The 27,448-nt window shown below is 39.4% G+C and overlaps 1 protein-coding gene across 10 annotated transcripts; it reads left to right on the plus strand.

The window, feature by feature from the left end:
• Positions 1-92: 92 nt before the first annotated feature.
• VWA5A (von Willebrand factor A domain containing 5A) lies at positions 93-27,448 on the plus strand. 10 transcript variants are annotated; one of them, XR_013404360.1, is made up of 19 exons: positions 93-1,095; positions 1,205-1,319; positions 2,132-2,189; positions 2,308-2,510; positions 2,822-3,044; positions 3,165-3,340; positions 3,607-3,721; positions 7,573-7,742; positions 7,975-8,063; positions 8,274-8,418; positions 8,849-8,928; positions 15,001-15,115; positions 15,898-16,062; positions 16,341-16,441; positions 16,747-17,000; positions 21,757-22,084; positions 22,601-22,731; positions 25,742-25,868; positions 26,368-27,448. XR_013404360.1 is itself a non-coding variant. In XM_077964573.1 (19 exons), exons 3-19 carry the CDS (start codon positions 2,147-2,149, stop codon positions 26,445-26,447), a joined length of 2,361 nt encoding a protein of 786 aa, XP_077820699.1. In that variant the 5' UTR covers positions 93-1,095; positions 1,205-1,319; positions 2,132-2,146; the 3' UTR covers positions 26,448-27,448. The 10 variants fall into 10 exon arrangements, 8 of the variants coding, with proteins under 8 accessions (XP_077820699.1, XP_077820700.1, XP_014971505.2 ...); XR_013404359.1 differs by having other exon boundaries at positions 93-120; XM_077964573.1 differs by having other exon boundaries at positions 21,757-21,900.

Raw genomic sequence — 27,448 nt, forward strand, 5'->3', positions numbered from 1 at the left:
GTCTTGTAGTCCCTACTTTATAAACGGTCCCTAGAAAGGGGCGGTTCTTTCCGGAAATTGTGACCGCAGCTGTTCTCACTCCGCTGTGACTCAGAGCACTCCGGATTGCAGGAGAAAAAGGTAGGGGACCAAGCTGTCGGTGCAGGGCCTGGCTCCATCCCCTGCTCTGGAAGACTGAGAGCTGCGCATTCTAGCTCCCTTTCCCCAGTGCCCAAATTTGTAGGGGCTCCTTGAACTGCACGCCCCACGGGTGGAGGATTTCATCCTGATGTATGAACCCCAGGAAGGTTTCCTGCAAGTTTGGTAGTTTAGGGAAATCTTTTGGAGGCTGAAGGAGGGATTTAGGCATCTCCTAATCTGAAGGCCCTTCTTCCTACTTTCCTTCTCTTTTACTTTACTTTTTCACCCCCTTTCTTTCTTTGATATACACAGTTGATGTTTTCTGAATTTCAAGGTAGTGTAAGCTGAGGAAATGAGGCTGTAAGCCTCCATCTACTCCAATCAACTGCAGCCTCTAAGCCCTTCTATATAGAGATGTAAGAGACTGACGCAGTCCCTTCTGTAAATACGTGGACATTGGAAATCTGGGACTGAAATGGAAAGGTTAAATCAATCTCTGATTTTATCCAAGCCCCACTTCTTACCCCAAATCTCCTTCTTGTCTGGTTCCGGGTTCTCCACTTCAACCCCTGCCACAGGTCGCAGGAGTGTGTGTGGCCGGTGGTGCCACCCAGCTCCGCTCCCTCCCTTCTAGCCGCTGAGCAGCCCCTGCTGGGACTGCATTCCCGAAGCGGCTACCTGGCTAGGCCAGAAGACTTGTATTCTCCCAGCTGCGTCAGATTCATGGCTTTCAGCTTGGTGGCCAGTCTCTACCTAAGCCTTGCAAGTTGCCTTTCTGAAGTGCCATCCTGAAAGACAGAACTAATTCTGACCCAAACTAATTTTGTTTGTACTCGGAAGAGTGGGGGCAAGGGTGCAGAATAGCAAGTTTTCCTCAACGGAGGATTTTTTTCTGAGCTTAGAATCAGGAAGTGAAGGCTATTTCCTTGTAGGGGACACCCTCTGCGTCTCTCTCTTTTACTCAAGCCACCGTTGGTGAGTATTGCCCAGCCTGAGAGCTTCTCTTTCAGCTGTTTCACTCCTGTGAGTCTCCTGCTTTAGGCTGTCTGCTTAATGAGTTATTGGAAATTCTTCCCTCTCCCAGCCCAGCCTGTTCTACCAGAGAACTTGCCCAGGTCAGAGGTCTGCAGAGAAGCCCTTTTCTGAGCATCCTCTTCTCTCCTCACACCTGCTGCTGTCCTCTGCATTGCTGTCAAATTGTGAGTCATTTTGCCACACTCAGTTTTTATCCAATTTCTCAAAATAACAGATATGGAATGAAAAGCCTGATTTACTGGTGCTGTTTAGTTGGGGTGCCAATGTAGGCTATGTGCATATATAATATTTATATATATTAGAATATCTTGGATGGATACAAACAAATATACTGGTATCTTTTAATTTTGAGTCCCAAAGAAAAGCCACAAGATAAATGGCCTGTGGCAGGAGTCCATATTGGATCACACAGCTTCTCACATGCAGCATGTCCCTGAATGCCATGATCCAAAGTGAATGACGGCAGAGGTTTATTGATTAACAGTTACAATAATAATAGGGGCAATAGTGATGTCTGTCATCATTGAATAAATGCCTCCCATGGGCCATGTGCTATTCTAGGGACTTCACATGTATTAATTCATATATGATGTGTGGATATGATGCTACTCATTTTAGAAAGAAAATACTGAGACTCAGAGGGGTTAGTGACACCTGTTCCATATGCCTAAGGAGTGGTGAATTAAACACACTTTTGAGAAAGTGGAATTGGTATTTGAAACAGCCTCAGGGTGTTTCAGAGATTTCCTGTTTAGTAGATACCAGTGAATCTTATACCTTCCCCACCTAGAACTGCCATTTAAAGGGAGCCTTTTGATGGAAATCTTTGTCTCCTTTTTTTAAAGGTTCCAACTTCCTAACTCCAACATTAACCCTTTGACTGTATTCTTATGCCAGAGAAAAGCACATAAAGTACTGGTGTTTGAACAGATAACTTCCAACATGTCTCCCTGTTTGTGATATGTCTTTTCTGCAGAAATCTTGCATCACCATGGTGCACTTCTATGGCCTACTCACCCTCCAACGGGAGCCAGGTAAGCTTACTTTGTGACTCTTACTCGCCATTGAATCTTCGGCACTTAGCACAAGGCTTGATCTACAAGGAAGCATCCTACTGAAGCTTGATGAACTTGAATTCTGGTCTATCTACAGTGCCACTGAAGAGTATCTCTGTGAGCGTGTCCATTTACGAGTTTGTGGCTGATGTGTCTGCAACCTTGAACTATGAGAACGCGGAGAAAGTTCCTTTGGAGGCCGTCTTTCTGTTCCCCATGGATGAAGACTCTGCTGTTTACAGCTTTGAGGCCTTGGTGGATGGGAAGAAAATTGTAGCAGAATTACAAGACAAGATGAAGGTAGTAGAAATTACCTCCTCCCTTCTTATTACATTACCTCCTCCCTTCTTATTTCCTTAATGCATACTCTTTATGATCTCTACTAAATATACTTTCACAAAACATGCTGATGTTGAAAGCTCTTTCTTCCACTCTTTTCTAACCGCCATTTTTCTAAAATCATTTGGGGGGAAAAATCAATCAGAGGCATTCAAAGTATAGCTGTGATTAGACAAGACCAATCACAGTCACTCTGCACTACTCGTCTCTTTTTCAGCCATGTCACCTTGGATGTTCCCTTTCTTTCCCATCCCTCGCCCTGTTCTTCTCAGGCCCGCACCAACTACGAGAAAGCCATCTCCCAGGGCCACCAGGCCTTCTTATTGGAGGAGGACAGCAGCTCCAGGGATATCTTCTCTTGCAATGTGGGTAACCTCCAACCTGGGTCGAAGGCCTCAGTCACCCTGAAGTATGTGCAGGAGCTGCCTCTGGAAACAGATGGGGCTCTGCGCTTTGTCCTCCCAGCTGTCCTGAATCCTAGATACCAATTCTCTGGTGAGTATCTCTCCCCTTTGAATACTAGTGGTGGGTGACATAAATGGGGAAATTTTCTTAAGGTTGAGAGTGTCTTAAAAAGTGTTGGCAAGGAAAACAGAACTAGTTCACTTTTTATAGGGTCGTCGAAGGACAGTTGCCTTAATGTGAAGACTCCTATAGTCCCTGTGGAGGACCTGCCCTACACACTCAGCATGGTCGCCACCATAGATTCCAAGCATGGCATTGAGAAGGTCCAATCCAACTGCCCCTTGAGTCCCACTGAGTACCTAGGAGAAGACAAGACTTCCGCTCAGGTAGTTAATGAGAGAATACTGCTGTTGTCAGTTCCTCTGTTGCTTGAGTCTTGACTTAGTCCCCACCCAGTTCTTCCCAAATGATAACCCAGAGGGGGTCCCACATGTTCCTTCCATATCCTCGTTTAATCTCCAGAGCCTTCTCTCCAGCCTCACCTCTGTTCCTGGTCATGTCTCTCATGGAGGAGGACTGTAGCCCTGACCTCAGCCCCAAGTAGCAAGCAGTGATGATTCTAATGTGGCTCCTTTACCTGTCCCCAACTCAGGTTTCCCTGGCTGCTGGACACAAGTTTGATCGGGACGTGGAACTCCTGATTTACTACAGTGAGGTGCATACCCCCAGCGTGGTTTTGGAGATGGAGATGCCTAAAATGAAGCCAGGTATTTTCTTTCTTCCTTTGTAGTAATCCTCTAAGGGGCACCTCCCTGTCTTAGAATTACTGTCAAATTACTCTCTTTTCTTTCCTTCCCTCCAGTGGTGGTTAATACGTGTGAAAACTGAAATAGTTTACACTATGTCATGCCAAAATGGTTAGGTTTAATGACTGTCATGTGATACGTCTTGTAGGCAAATTTAAGTAGATCAGTAGATAATTGGGCAAAAGCCAGGAACAGATAATTTACAAGAGAAAACATGGCCAGTTTATAAACATGTGGCAATGATCAGTATTGACAGAAATCCAAATAATCATGTGACATTTTCACCTTTCAAATTATCAATGATTTCCAAATCTGATGCTTCATGCTTTAAAAGGTGTGGTGAATTAACCTTTTGAGGATAAATTTGGCCATATATGTTAAATAAATGTTAACTTTCATAATTTCACGTTTAGAAATCTTGCCTAAGGAAATAAATCTAGATATAAGTAAAAATATGCATTGAGATGTCCCCCACCATTTTAATAATATCAAGTACTAGTAAGCAATCAAAATGTCTCTTAGTGGCTAAATTTCCTATGCTAGGTATACTTCATGAGTTATTATGCAGCTCCTAAAATAATGTACACTGACAGATTGAAGTAATTGGAAAAATGACCTCCAAAGAATGTTAAGTAAAAGAAAAGTAAGTTATAGACAGATTACCACTATAAAATAATCTGTGCTTTAGGAAAAACATTTTAAAACACGGGAAGAATGCAAGCAGTAATTGTGATTAGATTGACTAAGTTTAGTTCTTAATTTCTTTTTTATCTAATAAATAATTTTTATTGATTGATTCATCACAGCTACATGCAGTCTCAACTGAAGTTTTTTTTCTCTCTTTTTTGAAATAAAATATACATAACAAAATTGACCATTTTAACTATTTTTAAGTGTACAATTCTGTGGTCTTCAGGACATTCACTTTGTACAACCATCACCACCCTTCATCTCCAAAACTTTTTGTTTTGCCCCAGCTTTTTAATTCCTAAGACTAAGTTTAGCTTCTTAATAACTTTAGTTTCTTGTTTTCTTTTAATGTTTCTTGCTTTTGAAATTTTCCTTTATGTATACACACTCTTTCTTGGAATTTAAATTGGTATAACCCATGTCAGTTTGCTGTGTTCTTGGGGGCTTCCTGGGCTGCCATGCTCCTGGGTTTCAATGACGCAGGACTGGAGTGCTATTGCGACTTCTGAAGCATTTACACGTGGTGGAATGGACATGTCCTTGGTGACAATCATATTCAAAGTGAGATGACTTGAGTTAGGCTCTTGCTTTTATAATTATAACTGTTATCAAGAAAATACCCTATAGTTGTTTTTCTGCAGAGTACCCTACTCTCTCATTGTTAATGTTTGCTTCCAAAGTAGCTTCATACTTGAGCTCACAAATTGAACTTTTTAGTTTTCCCTCACTTGTTCAACCACTCTTCCTCAGGGCCAGCTCTCCATGCTAAGGTCATTCAAGGGGCTCCCAGTTTCCACCAGATTTGCTGTAACCAGCTCCTCTTCCATGAAGCTCCATGCTCTGTCTCTGTACATTAGTGTTCTGCTTTTTCCTTTCCTTATGGTGACTGTTTCCTTGGGTGTCCATGAAATACTCCCACAACAGTGACCTACTTGTCAGTTAAGATTATTTTAAAGGACTGTCTTCACCAGAGAAAGTTCCATGACGTTGGATCTCAAAAGGTAAGCATTGAGATCTCAGTCCCTGTTTTTCTAAGAAGTTCCCTTGGTCCCTATGTAGATTTTCTCATCTAGTCCCCATGACCAGTTCTGAAGGCCAAGGGGGAACATCAGGGACAGTCTTTACAGTCTTGTGAATCCCTTCCAGCAGGACTGCTCAAGTTTTGCTTCCCAGGTCATATATTTAGTCAAAACGACTTGCTGTTCTCATCCACACAAGGAAGCAAATGACAACTTTAAGCGGCAGCTTGGCTCACTAAAACCATTTAGAGTTCTGCCAAATGAAACCTACAGCTATATGACAAAAACACAGTATGTTATTTTTTTACAAACTTAGAACAGATGTACTTATGATATTAAGAACATAATGTCTTTCTAAAATTAAATTTATAATTTAATTTTAAAAGTGTGTAAAAATACAATTTAGAAATAATTTAATAATATTGTTATTACGGGTTTAATCTGAGTTGAGCCCTAAACTGAGTTCCTTAAGTATATTATATTACTTAACTCTTAAAATCAAGCTTGTTCAACTCAGAGTCTGGGGTCCGCACGGGGCCCAGGACAGCTTTGAATGGAGCCCAACACAGATCTGTAAACTTTCTTAAAACATTATGAAATTATTTTGTGATTTTTTTTAAGCTCATCAGCTATATTTAGTGTTAGTGTATTTTATGTGTGGCCCAAGACAATTATTCTTCTTCTTATATGGCCCAGGGAAGCCAAAAGATTGGATACCCCTGCTTAAAATAATCTTGACGTAGGTGGTACTACCTTGGTTTTTCAGAGGAAGACATGAGGCTAGAGGAAGACATGAGGCTAGCAAGCAGAGGAGCTGAAGTTTGAAATGCCTCATTTGAAAACAAAGAAGCTGAGACTCATGGAGGTGAAAATAATTTGAGCCAGGCTAAAATTATAGTAGATAATCCACATATAACGCTTACAATTCATCTGGCATTGTTGTAAACAGGTTAAATGTGTTACCCCATATCATACTCATGCCACCCTTTCTGACTCCTCAGTATAGCACCAGCTCCATTTAAAACAGCTGTCTCTGAGAATGGAAAGGAACCTTGCTCACCAAAAAAGCTCCTCCTCTGTCATATATCCAGACATCTGGATTGTATAAATGTTATTTTTGAACCAGTGTCCTATCATATATTTGATGGGCAACATCCATCTTATTCAGAAGCCAGTTTGGTGATTGACATATCCTATGGGAAAGAAATTAAACTGAGCCACATTCTCTTGTCATACCAAATCCCGGGTCTACTGAGAATATAAACCTATGATCCTGGAACCACTTTGTAAAAACGGGATAATGGAATTTAATTATATAGCCTCTTATATTTTCTGTAAAGTTGGAGTTAACCCAGCCATTCTCATTGCATCACTATCTCAATACTAGCATTTCAGTTCCTGTATCAGCCCTCACTTGCTTCTAAAAATAGTCACAGCTATGGCTTTGACAATGTGGCCAGATAGACTGGGATCCTGTGGTCACCCCCACACCATTGTTTGGATGATGCTCATAGAATCCAACACGTATCTCACGTATTCCCTTTCTTCTGGGGACTATCAGCGAGTTATTCATAGCCAAAGCAGACAGACTTACCTCAGTGGGTGTAATACTTATACTCTCAACTCTTGTAAATTGTCAACTGAAAAATTGTCCATGTGAGTATCACTTTTTTCAAAGCTGTAATTAAAGACTTAAGGCCCATGTGATACATTTCCTGTTTATTTGATTTGAAGAAAAGGTTTGATTCTGTAGATAAACTTGTCTGATTCTTTTGGCAAATGCTGGAACATTTTAACCTAATGTGTTTCATTCATTTGCCTAGCTGCCAGGAAACTGGTAATCAGTGATAATGTTTTAACTATTGCTTGTGTCTACTAACTTCTATCCTCTTTCTTCTTTTTCATATCTATTCTGCTTTTGTCTGTCTTATATATTTATAACTCACCTCGACCCCGTTGCAAGCAGTTATGGTATACGAATCATCATAGTGTTTTAGATTTCAGTTTTCTTAGCTCTTAATTGAATTCACTACCATTGATTCTTAGGTACTAGGATTCTTGAGTTCCTTTTTGTCTTACAATGGCTGTATCCTTTCTGAACAGGTCGTTTGATGGGAGATCCATCCGCAATGGTGAGTTTCTATCCAAATATCCCGGAAGATCAACCATCAAATACCTGTGGAGAGTTTGTCTTCCTCATGGACCGCTCAGGAAGTATGCAGAGCCCCATGAGTAGCCAGGATACATCTCAGCTGCGCATCCAGGCAGCCAAGGTAAAGCTTCTTTCCTCTTCTGGGTCACATGCTCAAGTGAGGATGAATCTGAGGGGTTAAATTAGGGTCTATCTGGAGCCTGAGACAGCAGCATGACGACCCCGAGGTTAGCTTTGGAATGTAAGAAGGCACAAGGTGGGTGATGGCCTACATCCTCCAGAGTCGATTGGCAGGGCCCGTGTGTTTTGACGAGCCTCTCTCGCTCTGTCTCCTCATGCTCTCTTACCTTCAGGAAACACTGATTTTGCTGCTGAAGAGTTTACCTATGGGCTGTTATTTCAACATCTATGGATTTGGCTCTTCCTATGAGGCATACTTTCCGTAAGTTTCTGGAAAGACAATAGGGAGTACAGAATGAGACTTTAAAGAAAGCGACTAAATTGTTAAAGGGGTTACTGCGGAGTTGACTTTGGCATTGGGGGTTTCGGATAAGACTGTCTTTTCATGGGGGTTTTTCAATTCAGTTCAGGGACTCTATACCGGGCAAAGTTAAGTAGCCCTCATGTAACTGGGTGTGTTTGTTTTTCTCAGGAAGAGTGTGAAGTACACTCAGCAAACAATGGAGGAGGCTCTGGGGAGAGTTAAGCTTATGCAGGCCGACCTAGGGGGCACTGAAATCTTGGCACCACTCCAGAACATTTACAGAGGACCCTCCATCCCAGGCCACCCCCTACAGGTAAGAAGTGGAACAGAGCTCACAAAAGAGACTGCAAATGTGAAATCCCTAAGAATCTGTGCCCCTGAGCTTCATGCAGTGTGTTGAAATATGGTTTGTAATTCACAGTCTTCTATCATATAGTAAATAGAAAAAAAAAGACGATGCATTTTTCTTCTTCCTTAACTCCATGCAATGGACACTGGAAGGCCTTTTATGGAGGCCACAATAACTTAGATGCAGCTAGGAGGGGAGATGCTAAAAATTCCCTGGGTTCTGAACAGATCATGTGCGAATGTGGTGCTAGCGACTGAAACGTTAGGGATTTCATGCCTCTTTGAAGAGGTACCAGAGCCTCTGCAATGAAATAGGTGGATTTTTCAAGGGCAAATTCTGGTTTCTTAAAATGAACTTGACAAAGACCTGATGAACATTTTCTTTCTTTGTACAGCTTTTTGTCTTTACAGATGGAGAAGTTACAGACACGTTTAGTGTAATTAAAGAAGTTAGGATCAACAGACAGAAACACAGGTATGAAGAAAATGTGATTTCTGGGTAATTGGAGCTAAGTAGTGGCATACAGACTGTAGTGCTACATGATGCCACTGTTGACATTCCTTAAAGAGGACCAAATGATTTCAGAATTTAGTTTTAGCAGCTGAAAATTTATTTTTTCCTATAAAAATTAAAAACAGTTTTCCAAATAACATCAACAACACAGCAAAACCATTGTTTCTTATTCTTTCTAAACTACAATGGACACGAGAATTGAATAGTAAGATGTTAATTTTTTTTTTTACTATAAACATTTTTAGGGAAGTAAAACATGCAGAAAACTACAAAAATTATAAGTATACAACTGGATAAATTATCACAGTGAATGCACTGTGTCATCACCACATAGGTAAAACCTGGAATGGTAGTAGGCCTCTCCATCTGTACCCTTTTCCATCATGTCCTATTCCCTGTCACTACACACTAAAACTTTCCTGACTTACAACATCATGGGTTATTTGTGCTTGTTTTTGAGTGAAAATAAATGAGTTATACAATATGTTTTTGTTTCTGTGTATATTGTTTCTTTTCTTTCAGCAATATGTTGAGAAATTCATATATACTTTAAGTATAGCCATAGTTAATTTTCACTGATGTATGGTATTCCATAAAATGACTATACCATAATTTATCTATTGATTTTAATGCTGTAGGACTTTGATTTGGCTGTTAAAAATGATGCTGCTGTGAACAGTTTTGTATTCTTGTACATTATTGTTTTGCACACGCGTGTATATGCATACATACATATTTATATACGTAGATTTTTCTCTGAGTAGACAAGAGTTGTGGAGTTTCTAGGGAACGCCAAACATTTTTCCAAATGGTTGTACTAATTTAATTATTTATTGTAGGAGTGTTCCAATCACCTCATTTCCTATCCAAAACATGATATTGTCTTTAAATTTTAGTTTTGTGTGTGTGTCGTGGTGTCTTATTATAGTTTTAATTTACATTTTCCTGCCGATGAATGAAGTTTAGCACTACTTCATATTTGTTCACCAGTTGTATGTCCTCTTTCATGATGTGTTTTCAAGTCTTTTTCCTGTTACTTATTTATTCCTATTAGGTTGATTTTCTTATTGATCTATAGTTCATTCTGTAGTCTGGATACAAGCTCTTTGTTGATTGTATGTTCTAGAAATACTCTATAGTTTGCTCTTAGCTTCAAAATGTATTCAAGTAATAGTTGTTAATTTTAATGTAGTTCGATACTTTCTAATCTTTTCCCTTATGGTTAGTGTTTTCTGTGTCCTGTTAAAAAGTCTTTCCCTATCCAAGGTTTTGTATTTTTGTAATGTGGATATCAAATTGACCCTATTCCATTTATGGAAATGTTGGTCCTTTCCACAGTGTCATCTCTGTCATCAATAAGCATCTATGCACATGTACATTGTTTCTGGATCCTCTGTTCCATTGCATTGGTCTATTCATCTAGATGTGTGCTAGAACTACACCATATAAATTAGTACAGGTTCATGATAAATCTTGATTTCCAATAGTGATAAGCCCTCAGTTTTGTTCATTTCATAACCAAGACTGTCTTGGTTACACTTGACTGTTAGTAATTGTATTTTAGCATTAGCTTGTCGGTTTTTACCAGAAAAGGAAACGTATTAGTATATGGGCCAGAATTGCATTGACTAGATCTATTTAAGCAATATTGAGCATTCCAATCTATTCACATAGTATATCCTTTCATTCACTTTGGTCTCTGATTTCTCGAAGTGTTTGTTTCCAACATTTTATTAAGAAACCTTAAACATATAGAGGTGTTGCAAAAATAGAACAATGGAGAACAATGGCATGGGCTGGCCGCAGTGATTCGTGCCTGTAATCCCAGCACTTTGGGAGGCCGAGGCGGGCAGACCACGAGGTCAGGAGTTTGAGACCAGCCTGGCCAACATGGTGAAACCCTATCTCTACTAAAAATACAAAAATTAGCCAGGGCATGGTAGTGTGTGCCTGTAATCCCAGCTACTCAGGAGGCTGAAGTGGGAGAATTGCTTGAACCCGGGAGATGGAGGTTGCAGTGAGCTGAGATCGCACCACTGCACTCCAGCCTGGGTGACAGAGCGAGAATCCATCTTGAAAAAAAAAAAAAAAGTACAATGGACACCATATACCCTTCACCTGGGTCTACCAGTTGTCAACCTTTTACCACATTTGTTTCAGCTATGTTTTTTGTCTATACATACATACCTATGATAAAATTTGACTTATAAATTACGCACAGGAAGAGATTAGCAATAACTAATAATAAAATGAACAGTTAAGTAAAATAAAGGTCACTTGAGCCTAAGTACTGCAATACCACATGTATCTGTCTGTTACCTGAGACTGCTGCTAAGTGACTAACGGTCATATAGACAGCATGGAGACACTGGACATAGAGGATTCATGTCCAGGGTGGCATTGGGCAGCATGGCACAATATTTCATCATACGACTCAGAATGGGATACAATTTAAAATGTATGAATTGTCTATTTTGGGAATTTTTTATTTAATATGCTTGGACTGCAGTGGACCGCAGGTAACTGAAACTATAGAATATAAAACTGCAGATAAGGGAAGCCTGTACACACAAAATCTCTCTGTAATATTTTATAATTCTCTGTGTAGAGGGCTTCGTGCATTTTTTTATTAAATTGTTTCCCTAGGTGTTTGATGCTATTTTAAATAGTATTTTTTAATAATTTTATTTACTGGTTGTTTATTTCTATTTAGAAATGAATTTCTATAGCTTGTTTTACCTTGACTTGTATTTAATGATGTTAATTAATTTAGATATTAATTAAATTATATTTTAATTTAAGAGTCTGCAAATATAATATATTTGCAGGCTCTTTTAGATATTCCATGAAGAATCACATTTGCAAAAAATATCAGTTTTATTTTTCGTATTTTTAAAAATATTCTCTTTTTCTTATTTTTTTAAAATTTTTTCTTCCCTTCTGGATTAGCCTGGAGAGAACCTCTAGTAGAAATCTGAATCAAAATGATCATATCCTTATTTCATTTTGGACTTCAACGGGAACATTTCAACTTTGCACAATTAAGTATGGTGTTTGCCATAAGGGTTTTTTGTTTTTTGTTTTTTTTTGTAGTTATCCTTTCTACGATTAAGGAAATTCCCTTTTATTTCTGTTTTGAGGGTTCTTTTCTCTCTTTTCTTACGTTTTGAATAATGAATGATTGTTGAATTTCATCAAATGTATTTTATGTATCTGTTTAGATTAATGTATGATTTTATCCTTTCTTCTTTTAAAGTCTGAATTCTAATGATAATTCTTAAATGTTAGACCAACCTTGAATTTCTGGAATAAACCCAAAGTAGTTGTGATATATTAATCTCTTTCATATATTTTTTGATTCCTTTGGATAATACATTTTTTAGGAGTTTGAATCTATTTTCGTGGGAAATATTGACATATATTGTCTTATCTTGTCAGGTTTTGATATCAATTTTATGCTAGTATCATAAAATGAGCTGTGAAGGTTGCCTTTTTTCCTTGCTCCAAAAGATTTTCTTTCATAACTATTTATTATAATTTGCCAGCAAAGCTCTCTTGGCCTGGATATTTTTTTGAGGAAGTATTTGTTTTGAACTATTCATATTTTATGTGTTATTTTTTATAAAAGTTTGTATATTTTACTGAACTTATTTGCATTAAATTGTCTATTATATTGCCTAATAATATTATTAAATTTTGTAGAATATGTAGTGATATTACCTTTTCTTTTCTAATGTTGGTTATTTGTGCCTTTTCTATTAATATTTCTTTCCTTGCACTGGATATTTATCAGTTTTAATAATAATTTCAAAACACCAGCACCTTTGTGTTTGTTGGTACTTTCTATCATATAAGTGTTTTCTATTTCATTAATATCTACTCCTATCTATCTTTATTATTTTCTTTCTTTTACATACCTTGGGTTTATTGGCCATCCTTTTTTAACATCTTGAGAAAGATGCTTGATAGTTGAGTTTTAGACTTTCTTTTCTAATTGCATATTGAGAGCCATAGATCTAAGCACATCTGTAGCTGAATTTTAAATGTGGATATGCCATTTGCCATTGTCATCCACTTAAGAATATTTTCCAATTATCATTATGATTTTTAAGCTTGTATAATTTATAAGTACAGTGCCTAATTTCCCAATATTTGAGGATTTTCTATTTTTGTTAGTTGTCAAATAAAAAATTATAGAAATTAGATGATCCTCTAGATGACATCTTCCCTCTGAGAGGATGCATTCTTTTCATTCTTTGCTTCTGAATGGTCACTGGATAGACTGGGAACAGATAATCTTAATCCAGTGAGGGTCTGATGAACTTCAGGCACGGTGATGGCTGGTCTATTTCGGATTCACCTCTACCTCTGGGATGTAGTCCTTTAGGGTTGTATCCTCAGTTCTTAGGTGTTTACAAGAACACCTTTGCTATGAAAAGCGCGAATTGCTATTTTGTTCCTCCCGCCTGCGTGTAACCGCTTGGGTTTTGAGTCATCTGTCTTTGTACTTGGCACTTGCTTCGAAGGGTCAAGGAACATCAGATGCTGGGCTCATTTCTCTTGGCTTCTCTCCTCTCCCAGGTCTTGGCCCATAGATTTTTGTCTTGGTAGACCTTTGATGTTTTCAAACAAGTTGTTGTAAATATTGTATATGGCTTTCCTAGTTCTCTGCTGGCCTGAAACAATTTACAGTGGCATTGCTGTGAGCAGAACTTTCCTAGGGTGTTATATTTTAAGTCAGAAGTCATTGATTTAAGTTACAGTTCTTCTGCTTGCCTGCAGAACATAAATCAACTAATCTCTCTATGCCTTAGTTTCCTCACATGAAAATTAGGATCCTAATAGTACTCACTTTACAGATTTATTGTTATGGTTAAAAGAGTATACCTAGGGAATGTATTAGGAACTGCGCTAGATAAAAAGTAAGTGCTATATAAACTTTTGCTATTATTGTAATATTTTGATTTTTATTATCATCCACATGTAGCACTGTCGTGAGTTCTAGTCAGTCATCAATTTTTTGTTGTTTGATTGTTTAGAGATAGGGTCTGTCACTTTGTTGCCTAGGCTGCTCTTGAACTCTTGGCACTGGCCTCCCAAATTGTGAGCCACCACACCCAGCCAAAATTGTTTAGTTTTGATTTTATACAAAAGACCTTAAAAAAATAACAGCACTTTATAACATAGGCTACAATTCAAAGATCATGTTAGAAATTTAAAGGTTGTGATATGAAGATGCTGTCAGGTCGTAGTATTTAGGAAGTCTCGTTACAGGTAGGTCCAGTTAGAAGTCTGTTCCTGAGTCTAACAAGTGTAGAGCATTGATCCTAATGCTGATGCCACTAGACTTGGAGATGATGACTCACACTAATCGAAGAGAGACTGATACATAAACCAAAATTGCAGGGTATTAATTTGCAATGAAAACTCTGTCTGACATGCCTTCCAAAAGCACCTGTGCTAGTACTACCAATATATTCTTTGTTTATATATAATTCTATTTGGGAAATCACATTATGTTTAAGAAGTTACTTGGTGCACATGGACTAAGGCAGGGCAAGAACTCTCCAGTTAGAAGAGCAGGAGGCACACTTCCTTTCCCTAAGAATAATCTTGCTGGGGGAGATACGGTACCAGCACATCATTAGGTAGGAACTGGTGTTAGTTTCTATCTTTCTGTTAGTTTGCCAGAGGGATCTTGCAGTAAGGTAGATCAGTGCTCCAGTGACGTTGCTATCATTTAGTAGTTGCATGATCTTGGAAAGATTTCTTAAACTTTCTGGGCCTCAGTTTCTTATCTGCAAAGTGAAGCAGAAGCCTGCTTTTTAGGGGATTTGTGATGATTAAATTGAATCATTGATTTAAGGCATTTTTATACCTCCTAAAATATAGAATATACTCAGTAAATGGTAGCTATTACACTTTTGGTCAAGAAAGTAGACTATTTCCTTATGTATTTTTGGCCATATGTATTAATTTTATATGTTTATTCTTTAATACTTGCGTCTAACCTCTGTCCTTTTACAATTGCAGGTGTTTCTCATTCGGTATCGGAGAAGGTGCCTCCACCAGCCTAATAAAAGGTATTGCCCGGGCATCAGGCGGCACCTCAGAATTTATCACAGGCAAAGACAGGATGCAGTCCAAGGTGAGGGACAGACTGGCTGTGTCTGTCCGGAGGTGGCAATCCAGACCAAAGTGGAATGGGGTGGGGACACTGTGCAAGGGCAGGGGTAGCAACTTTCCTCCAGGATACCTGTTCCTATATCCCCAAGGCCTTAGGCTGTATACTTCGTCAGGCTACTTTTGGCCTCATGTAATAGAAGCCCTCTGTAGTATCTGGAAATATGACATCTGGTCCCAATAGCTGCAAGCGCAGAGACAAGATGCTGAAAGGGATCGGGGCCTTTGCATTTAAGACCAGACATGGACAAACTAAGAGCTTTGACTGTCATTCATGACTAAGATTCTAGGTCTGCACTTTAGAACCTCTTTTTGTACTACACGCATCCTGCATGCAAACTATACAAAGAGAAGGAGAAGGAATAATCGTGATAGATCTAATGGATTGGAAGAGGTAGTAAATTGCTATTCCATTTCATCTTTCTGCACAAGGAGAAGACCCCTCTGGTGGTATTTCTAAGCTCCTCTTTCCCAGTTGGTGCCACCTGTTATCTAATCCCCTTCTCCAAGGGTCTCGTTACTCAAACGTTTTCTTTATTTACATTTATGGTACTAAATATTTCAGCTTTGGCTTATTCATATGTAAAGCTTCTTCATACATAAAGCCCATCTCCTGGAATAGTATTGAGGAGTAGGCATGACATGTATTATATTGTACCATATCTGATACATAAATAAATGTTCAGTTAATGGTAGCTGCCATTGTCCATATCATTTGTGTTTATTCTGTTCTCTTCCCTCCATTAGGCTCTCAGGACTCTGAAACGCTCTCTGCAGCCTGTGGTAGAGGATGTCTCTCTGAGCTGGCATTTGCCTCCTGGTCTGTCTGCTAAAATGCTTTCCCCAGAACAGACCGTCATCTTTAGGGGTCAGAGATTAATCATCTATGCCCAACTGACCGGGAGGATGCCAGTGAGTTCCCATTCTTGTTTGTTCCTCTAGTCACAGAGCTACCACACTTGACCATTTCACTAAAGCTGGTAGGTGGATTTCAATCTCAACCAGAGATGATGGCACTTGCCAAGTAGAGCTAGCCTACTTCCTTCCCATCGTTTCAGGTCTCTGGTTTCCTAGGCTACCCGATTCTTCATCAGATATTTTAATACATTGTTTTGGGTACCTGCCCCTGTTCTGATCCTTCCATGGATGATCTCCTTCTTCCATCATTTCTACTCATCTCTAATTTGCAGGCAGCAGAGACAACAGGAAAAGTATGCCTCAAATACACACTCCAGGGCAAGACTTTTGAGGATAAAGCGACATTTCTTCTACAACCCAAGCCTGATGTCAAGTGAGAATTCAGTTTTCCCTTCCTTCCTTCCTTCCTTCCTTCCTTCCTTTCCTCCCTCTCTCCCTCCCTCCTTCCTTCCTTCTTTCCTCTGCCATCTTTGGGGATTAGATTTCTTCTCTTAATTTTGGGCTTCATTGTAATTGTTTTCCTACAATCATTTTTTATTTCTAAACCACCCAAGTCTTATCTCTCCCCTTATCTGACTTTATCTTAACTCTTCTATTCCTAACTTTTAGGAGCCCTGAGAAACTGGTATATGGGTGTCTTTCCCAACATTTCAGTACTTTTTAATTTTTTCCTTTTAGCTTCACCATTCACCGCCTTGCTGCCAAGTCCTTGCTCCAGACCAAGGACATGGGCCTCAGGGAGACTCCAGCAAGTGATAAAAAAGATGCATTGAACCTCAGCCTTGAGTCTGGTGTCATAAGCTCCTTCACAGCTTTCATTGCTATCAATAAGGAGCTCAACAAGCCAGTTCAGGGGCCTCTGGCTCATAGGGACATCCCAAGGCCAATGCTGTTGGGTGCTTCTACCCCATTGAAGATAAGATGCCGATCAGGTAATGAGTTTTATTCTATTCAGACTCGTATATAATAAAAGGTTCTGACTATCTGAGCACATTATTTAAAGGAAAAGGCTGTGAAATGTTCTTAAGTTGCTTTGTTTTCCTTCTACCTCGACATCTAGGATTTCTGGTTAGTGTTAAACTTTTCTGTCCCAGGGAACTAGAATGCATCACATTGGCAAGGAGATTTAAAATAATCCAAGAGAAAACAAAAAAACAAACATTAAAATGCAGAAAGTGCAGGTAAACACTGAGTAACCAAACTGCCTAATCTGTGTGTCTTCTTTTGAGAAGTGTCTATTCAAGTCTTTTGTCCATTTTTAAATAAGATTATTTGCTTTCTTGGTTTTGAGTTTTATATGTATAGATACCTTTTTTATTTAGATATAATTCAAATATCATACAATTCACCCATTTAAAATGTATAATACAATGTGTTTTAGTATGTTCACAGAGTTGTGCAACCGTTGATTGCCACAATCAATTTTAGAGCATTTTCATCACCAAGAAATAAACTTCATAACTATTAACAGACATTTCCCATTTCTCTCCCTGACCCCACCTATCTTCTCCTCCACTCCCCTCCCCACCAGTCCCAGTAATCACTTACCTACTTTCTATCTCTATATATTTGCCTATCCTGTCTTTATATATTTGTTCTGGACTTATTTTCTTTCTTTGTTTTTGAGACAGGGTCTTGCTCTGTTGCCCAGGCTGGAGTGCAGTGGCACAATCATGGTTTACTGGCTTACTGTTGCTATGGCTTACTGTAGCCTCAACCTCCCAGGCTCAAGCAATCCTCCCACCTCAGCCTCCTGAGTGGCTGGGACTACCATGCCACCATGCCCAGCTAATTTTTTGTATTTTTCGTAGAGATGGGGTTTTGCCATTTTACCCAGGCTGTGGCTGGCTTATTTCACTTAACATAATGTTCTCCAAGTTCATCTATGTTGTCGCAAATAACAGAATTTTGTTCTTTGTTATGGCTGAATAATGTGACATTGTGTATATATAGTACATTTTCATCATTCATTCATCCACTGATGGATACCTAGGTTGATTCCATGACTTGACTGTTGTGAATAGTGCTGATATCTCTTTGATATTACTGATTTCCTTTCTTTTGGCTGTATATCCAGCAGTGGGATTGCTGGATCATATAGTAGTTCCATTTTTAACGTTTTAAGGAGCCACAGTTTTCCACAATGGCTATACTAATTTACATTCTCACCAACGGTGTACAAGCATTCCCTTTTCCCCATGTCCTCACCAGTACTTGTTATTTTTTGTCTTTTTGGTGGTAGTCATTCTGACAGGTGTGAGGTGATAGCTCATTGTGGTTTTGATTTGCAATTTCCTGATGATTGGTAATGCTGAACATTTTTTCATATACCTATTGGCCATTTGTGTGTCTTCTTTTGAGAAATGGTCTATTCAAATCTTTTGTCCGTTTTTAAATAGGGTTATTTGCTTTCTTGGTTTTGAGTTAAATTCCTTGTGTATTTTGCATATATTAAACTCTTATCAGATGTTTGGTTTGCAAATATTTTCTCCCATTCCGTAGGTTGTCTCTTCACCCTGTTGATTGTTTTCTTTGCTATACACAAGAGGTAACCTCATTTATCTATTTTTGCTTTTGTCACCCATGCTTTTGAGCTCATATCCAAAAATAATTGCCCAGACCAATGTCAAAGATATTTTCCTTTATGTTTTCTTCTAGTTGTTTCATAGTTTCACCTCTTACATTTAAGCCTTTAGTTCATTTGAGTTGGTTTTTCTATGTGATGAGAGATAAGGGTCTAATATTATTCTTTCATATGTGCATATCCAGTTTTCTCGATGTCATTTATTGAAGAGACTGTCTTTCACCTATTGTGTTCTTAGCACTTTTGTCAAAAATTAGTTGGCTGTACATGTGTGGATTTATTTCTGGCTCTCCATTTCTGTTCCATTGGTCTGTGTCTGTTTTTATGCAAGTACTATGCTGTTTTGATTACTATAGCTTTGTAGTATATTTTAAAGTCAGATGGTGCGATGCGTCCAGCATTTTATTTGTGTGTGTGTGTGTGTGTGTGTGTGTGTGTGTGTGTGTGTTTTCTCAAGGTTACTTTGACTTTTTTTTTATAATTCCATACAAATTTATGATTTTTTAATTCTGTGAAGAATGTCTTTGATATTTTCATAGGGATTGCATTGAATCTGTAAATAGATTTGGGTATTATGGCCATTTTAGCAATATTTATTCTGCCAGTCCATGAATGTGAGATATCTTTACATTTATTTGTGTCTTCTTCAATTTCCTTCATCAATATCTTACGATTTTCAGTATAGAGGTGTTTTACCTCCTCAGTTAAATTTATTCCTAAATGTTTTAATTATTTTGTAGCCATTGCAAATGAGATTGTTTTCTTGATTTCTGTTTCAGAGAGCTTGCTATTTGTGTATAGAAACACTAATGACTTTTGTATGTTGATTTTATATCCTTCAACTTTGCTGAGTTTGTTTATTATATTTAACAGTTTTTTTTTTTTTTATAGAGTCTTCAGGGTTTTCTATGTATAAGATCGTGTCATCTGCAAACAGGGGTAGTTTAACTTCCTCTTTTTTTTTTTTTTTTTTTTTGAGACAGAGTCTTGCTCTGTCACCCAGGCTGGAGTGCAGTGGCCGGATCTCAGCTCACTGCAAGCTCCGCCTTTCAGATTCACGCCATTCTCCTGTCTCAGCCTCCCGAGTAGCTGGGACTGTAGGCGCCCGCCACCACGCCCGGCTAGTTTTTTGTATTTTTTAGTAGAGACGGGGTTTCACTGGGTTAGCCAGGATGGTCTCGATCTCCTGACCTTGTGATCCCCCAGTCTCGGCCTCCCAAAGTGCTGGGATTACAGGCTTGAGCCACCGCGCCCGGCAACTTCCTCTTTTCCAATCTAGATTCTTTTTATTTATTTCTCTTGCCTCATTGTGCTGGCTAGCACTTCAAGTACTATGTTGAATAGAAGTGGTGAAAGTGGGCATCCTTGTCTTGTTTCTGATTTTAGAGGAAACGCTTTCAACTTTTCCCTCTTCAATATATTAGTTGTGAGTTTGCCATAATTGTCTTTATTATGTTGAGGTACATTTCATCTGTACCTAATTTGCTGAGAGTTTTTATCATGAAGGGATGTTGAATTTGTTTAATACTTTTTCTGCATCTATTGAAATGATCATATGTTTTTGTCCTTTTTTCTGTTAGTGCAATCCATGTTTATCAATTTATGTTTATTGAACCAACTTTTCATCTCTTGGATGAATCCCATTTGATAATGATGCATGATCATTTTAATGTACTGCTGAATGTGGTTTGCTAGTATTTTTTTTGAGGATTGTGCGTCTGTGTTAATCAAGGATATTGGCCTATAATTTTACTTTTGTTGTTTTATCTGGTTTTGGTATCAGGGTAATGCTAGGAAGCTTGTTTTTAGGGTAACACTAGACAGCTTGATGGAAGCAAGCTGACATATAGGAAAAAAAGTAGAGAAGTCAAGAACTTAGTAGTCCAGATGAGGTCAAAGATCAGGTAAAACAGAAATCTCTAAGTTAGAAAACTAGAAAAATCAGATATTGTATTTTAAAACTAGGAATTTAAAAAAAAATTTTTTTTTTTGAGTCAGGATCTCACTCTGCTGCTCAGGTTGGAGTGCAGTGGTGTGATTGTAGTTCACTGCAGCTGCGATCTCTTGGGCTAAAGTGATTCTCCCACATCAGCCTCCCATGTAGGTAGGACTCTAGACATGCACCACTATGCCTGGCTAATTTTTAATTTTTATATTGTTTAGAGATGAGGTCTCACTACATTGCCTAGACTGGTCTCAAACTTTTGACCTTGCATGATCCTTCTGCCTGGGACTGTAGGCATATGTCACCATGCCCAGATAATTCTTAAAACTTTTTACAAATATGGGACCTTGCTACTTTGTCCAGGCTGGTATCAAGCTTGTAGGCACAAGTGATCCTGCCACCTCAGCCTCCCAAAGGGTCAGAATTACAAGCGTGAACCACTGTACCCAGCTTCAATTTTTCAGTTTATTTTTTATGAGTGGGACAATTCTAATAACAAGGTCTTCATGGCTCGGGAGGAAGTGGCAGCAGTAGAATGAAGTGGAAGTCATTGGATTTGATGAAGTCAAAGAAGCTTTGCATTAGGGTGTCGGGTAGGGTATCAACATGGGTGATGAAATCTCTCAAGATGATGGTTGGCCTTTCAATGGAGTGGAAGTCTATGGTCTAGTTTTCAGATACTTTAGTGAATGATTGGAAGTAACAAAGGGATTAGAAGTAGACAATAGTGACGACATGTGGAAGGTAAGCCACATTTAATGATCTGGATGCAGCATGAGGGACTGAAGAGGTTGCCAACCCTACCTCCCTACTTGAAGTGTGGTACATTGAGCAACAACCATTTGAGAGTGATGGAAGGAGAATAGTCTTTTGGGAGGATAAATTCAGTTTTAAGTTGAGACTTAGCTGGCAGAAGCCTCCTGTAGTCAAACTAAAGATGCAGGAAAAATTGTTTAGCGTGTGTCAGGAGTTCCAGAGGACACACTAGAAGGAGGGCGAGGGTTTGTACAGGAGGTGGGCATATGAGAGAAAAATAGCACAGTAAGGGTGGTGACTGAAGCCCATGTGGACGGGAGGGTATCTCGAATTGTCAGGGTCCTTCGTCCACTGCAGAGAGCAGGGAGTGCCACCGTCTTAATGTTTGTATGGATTTTTTCAGGTTTTCGAAAGGCCTTACCCTCCGACCGTCCTCCTTCTGCATCTCAGCCCATAAGGAGAGTTATGTGTTGTGAGGCCGTCTCATTCCAGGTGGACAATTACAGTCTCTGTGGGTTGATAAATCACAAGGACCGGCACAGTCCAGGTGAGTACCTTAATAGGAACATTTTCTCAACAGTGTTTTTCTGTCACACATATAGGACTAGGCAAGCTAAAAGCTTGTAGTTACAGCTATGACAAGACATGGATGTCTCTCGAAAAGTTCCCCTGTCTGTTGGAAAGGACTCATTCCTCCACCCACAGAACCAACTTGGAAACTTACCATGCAGGTGAGGCAGGCCTTGGTTCACCCCTCCAATCTATCGGGACTGAGAAACTAACCTTCAATGTTCTGCTGCCTCTGGCTTTCTTTACCCAGGAGGTCATCTGTTTGAAAAGCAGCGGGCAGATGGTCAGATCTGTTCCACCCCTATGTTTCCCAGGGTCAGCCCAAGTAGCTTCATTAGTGTATCATATAGGACCCTGAAACCTGCTATCTCAGTGGAGTCTAGGGTGACCCCTAGTTGAACAAACTCCCTTGACGATCTCAGCTCACACGGCTTGCCTGCGGGCTCCCCCCGCCCCCCGGCAGAGCCCTACTGCCACCCCCTGTGAGCTCCTGTTCCACTGGTCATCCTTTCACAAGTAGGGTTTGAAGACTGATCTTCTGGATGTTGTCTGATGACTTTCTTTCTATGGCATTCTTGCTATGGCCTGTCTCTGAATTTAGCAGCCCTAAATTCAAGTATGCTGAGGGGCCAATAGCTCCATAATTTCTCATCCTCCCCTTTTCTTTCTCCTCAAAGGCTTTGGAGAGAATCATCTTGTGCAGCTGATTTACCACCAAAATGCAAATGGTTCCTGGGATCTGAATGAAGATCTAGCCAAGGTCCTAGGTGTGAGTTTGGAAGAAATAACGGCTGCACACCCTGCTGAGGTAAGATTCAGTGGAAAAAGGAGTATGTATGTTTTTGAGAGAGAAAGGTCATCATTGAGAATGGAGGTGATTCAGGACCTATCTGAGGAAGGAAAATATAGGGAGCCATAGAGTAAATTAATTTGTAATAAATAGAGGCTGAAGGTTTTTCTGGTCATGTTAGAGCAGAAAGAGCAAGGGATTAATGGGGAAGCTAGTAGGAATTGATGGTTTTTTTGTTGGTGGATGATAAAGGAAAAGCAACATTCTCCTCCACTTTAATCGTATTCCCTGCCAATGGTCTTGGTTATATAACTAATATTTAGTGAGCAATTACTCTGTGCCAAGCACTGTACTAAGCAATTAATATTCGTGAGCTTATTTATTTCACACATTAATTTAATAAGGTAGATCCCATTTGTGTTGCTGTTTATAGATGAAGAAACTGAAGTCTAGGGAGGTCTAAAAAGGTGTCTTGAGTTTACCTAGCCCATCAGTAGCAGAGCCAGATTCAGTTCTAAGACTATCTTGAGAACTCCCAATAATAACCTCGTTGTTGCTCCTCTTCATACTGATGAAAGTGGTCCAGACATTGGCAAAGTTAACTGAAGTCAGGATACATGAAGTGTTGTTAATAGGAACCACCTAGTTGTTTCAGATGTATTTAAATATACTGATGAGGATAAATTGCTTTCCAGAATTTCAAGGTAACTTGCAAAATCTTCTAACACTCATTGAGAAATTGTCAGGCATGAGACAGGTGCAAAAAGCCTGAAGGACAAATATCATTCTAAACTTTCAAAATGTGGAAAGAGATCAAATAAATTTAAGATATTCTGCAATTCCACTGTCCAATGCAGTGTCCACTAGTCACATGTGGCTATTGTGCCTTTGAAACGTGGCTAATACCAATGAGGAACTAAATTTTTAATTGAATAGAGGGGTGCTATGGTGGGAAATCCATACTAATTGCAAAGACTTTATATAAAAAGGAATAAAACATTTCATCAATAATTATTTGTATATTGATTGCATGTTAAAATGGTGACTTTTTAATAGATTGGGTTAAATAAAATATATCAGTAAAGTAATTATACCTTTTTATTTTTACTTTTTAAAATTTGGCTACTAGAAAATTTAAAATTACATATGTGTCTAGCATTATATTTTTATTGGAAAATGCTGTTATAGAAAAAGTAATTAAGATGATAATTCATACACACTTGGAAGAGGATACAGGGATTATTTAGATGCACTGGGAACAAAAAACATCAGATTGACATTTCCTTCTTTGGAATGGTATCCAGGCCAATGGAATCAAGTGAACCAACAGACCTGGTATGTCTGAATTTCAGTAAGGAATTTGATATACATTTTTTTTAATGATGAGAACATGGACCAAGTACAAACTAGTTGAAAACCCATGGCACTGAATGATGAATTGATTTCAAACTTGAAACAGATTTTTAGACCCACCAGGCTCTGAATTCTCTGGAGATTCACAGTTTCAATAAAGATTTAGATGAAGATAAAGACCAAGGCTTTCCTATTTGTAGATGACAAAACTGGGAGATAAACTATCAGTCAAAAGAATCAGGATCCCAAAAAACCTCTGAATAATGAGTTACAATTTTTCATTAAAAAAAAAAAGAAAAACAATATAGTAGGAATAAAAGCTAAGTACTGTTTTGAGTTGCAAATTCCCAACTCTACAGGTAGAGAAGAGAGCATTTGCACATGAAAATCAGAGGTTTTAGATGACTACAACTGTATGAGTCAGAATATTTAACTAAGTAATGGAGGACAACAGGGTTACCTGAAATGCTACCGTATTCTTGGGCTGTGATTGTAGAATTCTGTAAGTGCATTTACCTCCAGATAGACTATTTAAGGAGCTGTATTTTTGGAATCATTATGCTGTTTGTTTTTAGACTAGGAGAACAAGCATGGGGATGTTTGCTGCTTTGACTTAAGCAGTCCTCTTAAGGAAGAAATGGAGGAATTGAGAATTCTAATGTGAAATAAGACCACTCAGAGAGGACATGATAACCATTTCCAAGTTTGTTTATTTATTTATTTATTTTCGAGATAGAGTCTCGCTCTGTCGCCCAGGCTGGAGTGCAGTGGCACGATCTCCGCTCACTGCAAGCTCCACCTCCCGGGTTCTCACCATTCTCCTGCCTCAGCCTCCCAAGTAGCTGGGACTACAGGCACCTGCCACCAAGCCCGGCTAATTTTTTGTATTTGTGTTTTAGTAGAGGCAGGGTTTCACCGTGTTAGCCAGGATGATCTCCATCTCCTGACCTAGTGATCCGCCCGCTTCGGCCTCCCAGAGTGCTGGGATTACCGGTGTGAGCCACCGCGCCCGGCCCCATTTCCAAGTTTTAAAGGTCATGATATAAAATAGGAATTTCCCTTGATCTCCTGACTCTAAAAACTGAAGCTGGGAGCAGTGGGTGTAAACTCATGGGAGACAATTTTCTGCTGTATGGCTGAGATTTTCTATTGAGAAATAAGAGCAATACAACTAGAATCAGAATATTTGGCCTTTAGTCTCACTTCTGTCATTTGCTAGATGGCTAAGTTTGGGCAAATCATTTTGTTAATACTTCTATTTGAAATCAGTTTTCTTTCTTAAAAATGTTTATTGATACTTTTTCATGTTTTTTTGGGGGGGTATAAGGGTTACAATTAAAAAGACTCATGAAGGTACTTTATAAACTATAAAGTAATTTTGCCTATGTTTCTCTTACTAGAGCTGGGTAAGCCTTGTCTTAGGGGTTTCCAGAACTGTCCTGGTGGTTACACTGGATTTAAAACTTAGGATTTTCTATTTCGAGACTCAGTGGATTGCTGCCCTGAGGTTTAAGGCCTGGCATTATGCCTTGCAAGTAGTATCTGGAGGTACAGAGAGACCAGGTAACTCCATCTAGTAGCATTTAGAAGGATGCTAAGTGAGGAGGGAGCGAATCTTTTTGCATCCTTTTGAGGGACTTCCTGCGCCAACTGGAGCTCTCTATCTATTGTGCAGCTTGTGGATTCCTCAGGCTGGGCCACCATCCTGGCTGTGATCTGGCTGCATGGCAATGGTAAGGACTTGAAGTGTGAATGGGAGCTTCTGGAAAGGAAGGCCATGGCCTGGATGCGTGTCCATGCAGGTAGGAGCACAATCCTAAGGCCTGTCTCCTTCCCCTTCCCTGGCCTGGCAGAAGGTTACCACAAGAGAGTCCCATTGTCACCTGTCTCCACCATCCTGCTTCAGATCTTTACTAATCTGCCTGCTAGTTCTTTTCTTGGGGGGACAAGGGTGAAATCTTAAATTGGGGACAAGGTAGGCGGGTGAGTAGGGAGGGAGAGGGACACGAATGGGGAGTGTGAACTGTGAGAAGGACAAGTGGCATTGATTCTCCTTACTGTCTCAGTACCAAGCTGAGTAGAAGACTAGAGTTGGAGTGTATTCTCCTGGCTGTTTGTTATCTCACTGCAGCTGAGTGTATCTGGGGCCAGAGAAGATTCAAGGAGAATCTGGGCAGTAAGAGGAGAAAAAGCAGGGATATTGAGGACAGAGAAAAGCACAACTCCTAGATGATCTGGGAGGTTTGGAGGAGCCTCTCATTGCGATCCTTCATCCCTGATTCTTGTTTTTCCTCACCACAGGCTCCACCATGCCTTTGGTTGTGAAAGCTGCTATTACTTTCCTGAAGTCATCTGTGGATCCTGCTATCTTTGCCTTTTGAAGATACCATCCAGAAAAAGAAGTGCCTTTAATTTGCTACTGTCATTTCCTCTATTATCACTTCTTCTGTGATAATGTGTTCTTGTGTTTTATAACTCTTTATTTTTTGCCATGAAAGTAAAGGATGCTTACTCCACTTTGCTTCTCTGCTCCAGGTTCACTTTGGATATGATCTTTCTTTTCCCAACATATCCCCTCAGAAAAGTGACAGTGGTCCCAGAACCTATTCCCTTTCTTGAAGGAGTTCAAACCATGCGTAGGCTTGTAATGTTCCTCCCAGGGTTTCCAGGGAAACAACATGAAAAACAGGTGACATGAACTACAGACTAAAGATTGCAGCCTTGATGTTAGGGAATGCCTGAACTAGAGAATTTTCTGCATTATCTTTGTCTGTTCACTTTCTATCTTATATACTTGTCAGGACTATACTGGTAAGCTTTGAAGTTTTCCGTGTGTAGGAGGAGTTAGAGGGAAGTTGAAAGCCAACATCTGGATCAATGTAATGTCAAGATCACAAAAAGAGAGACTCCAGGGGTCCTCTGTGAGAGGTGGCACTGTTGGGGACCTTCCTGATTCATTCTGCCTGGGCTTTGCTAGCCTGCACAACCTACATGCCTTTTCTTCCACTGCCTGAAAGACTTGGTTTGAACTCTAATTGTTGGAGAGAGATGTTCCTCCTTAATCATGAAACACCTTAGGAAGAAGTCTATAATGCAATCCTTAGTCCTACCCTGAACCTATGAGTCCTCTAAGTCAGGCCCTGATCTAGTGCAGTAAAGGGAAGGGTGGGCTTAATGGGAGCTTTGCCTGGGACCTGAACCTGGAGGACTTACCACATTAGGAAGAAAGGAACTCCCCATGATCGCTCCTGACCCTTGTGTCTCATGTACCCTATCCTAGTGGAAATGATCCTGTTTGATATGCTATCCCTTAAAATAACTCATATCAATGCTGTCCCTTAAAATAACTTGTATCAATATTAAAACGACTATTTCTACCCTT

Source organism: Macaca mulatta, chromosome 14 (genome assembly GCF_049350105.2).
Source record: "Macaca mulatta isolate MMU2019108-1 chromosome 14, T2T-MMU8v2.0, whole genome shotgun sequence".
NCBI classification, from domain to species: Eukaryota; Metazoa; Chordata; class Mammalia; order Primates; family Cercopithecidae; genus Macaca; species Macaca mulatta.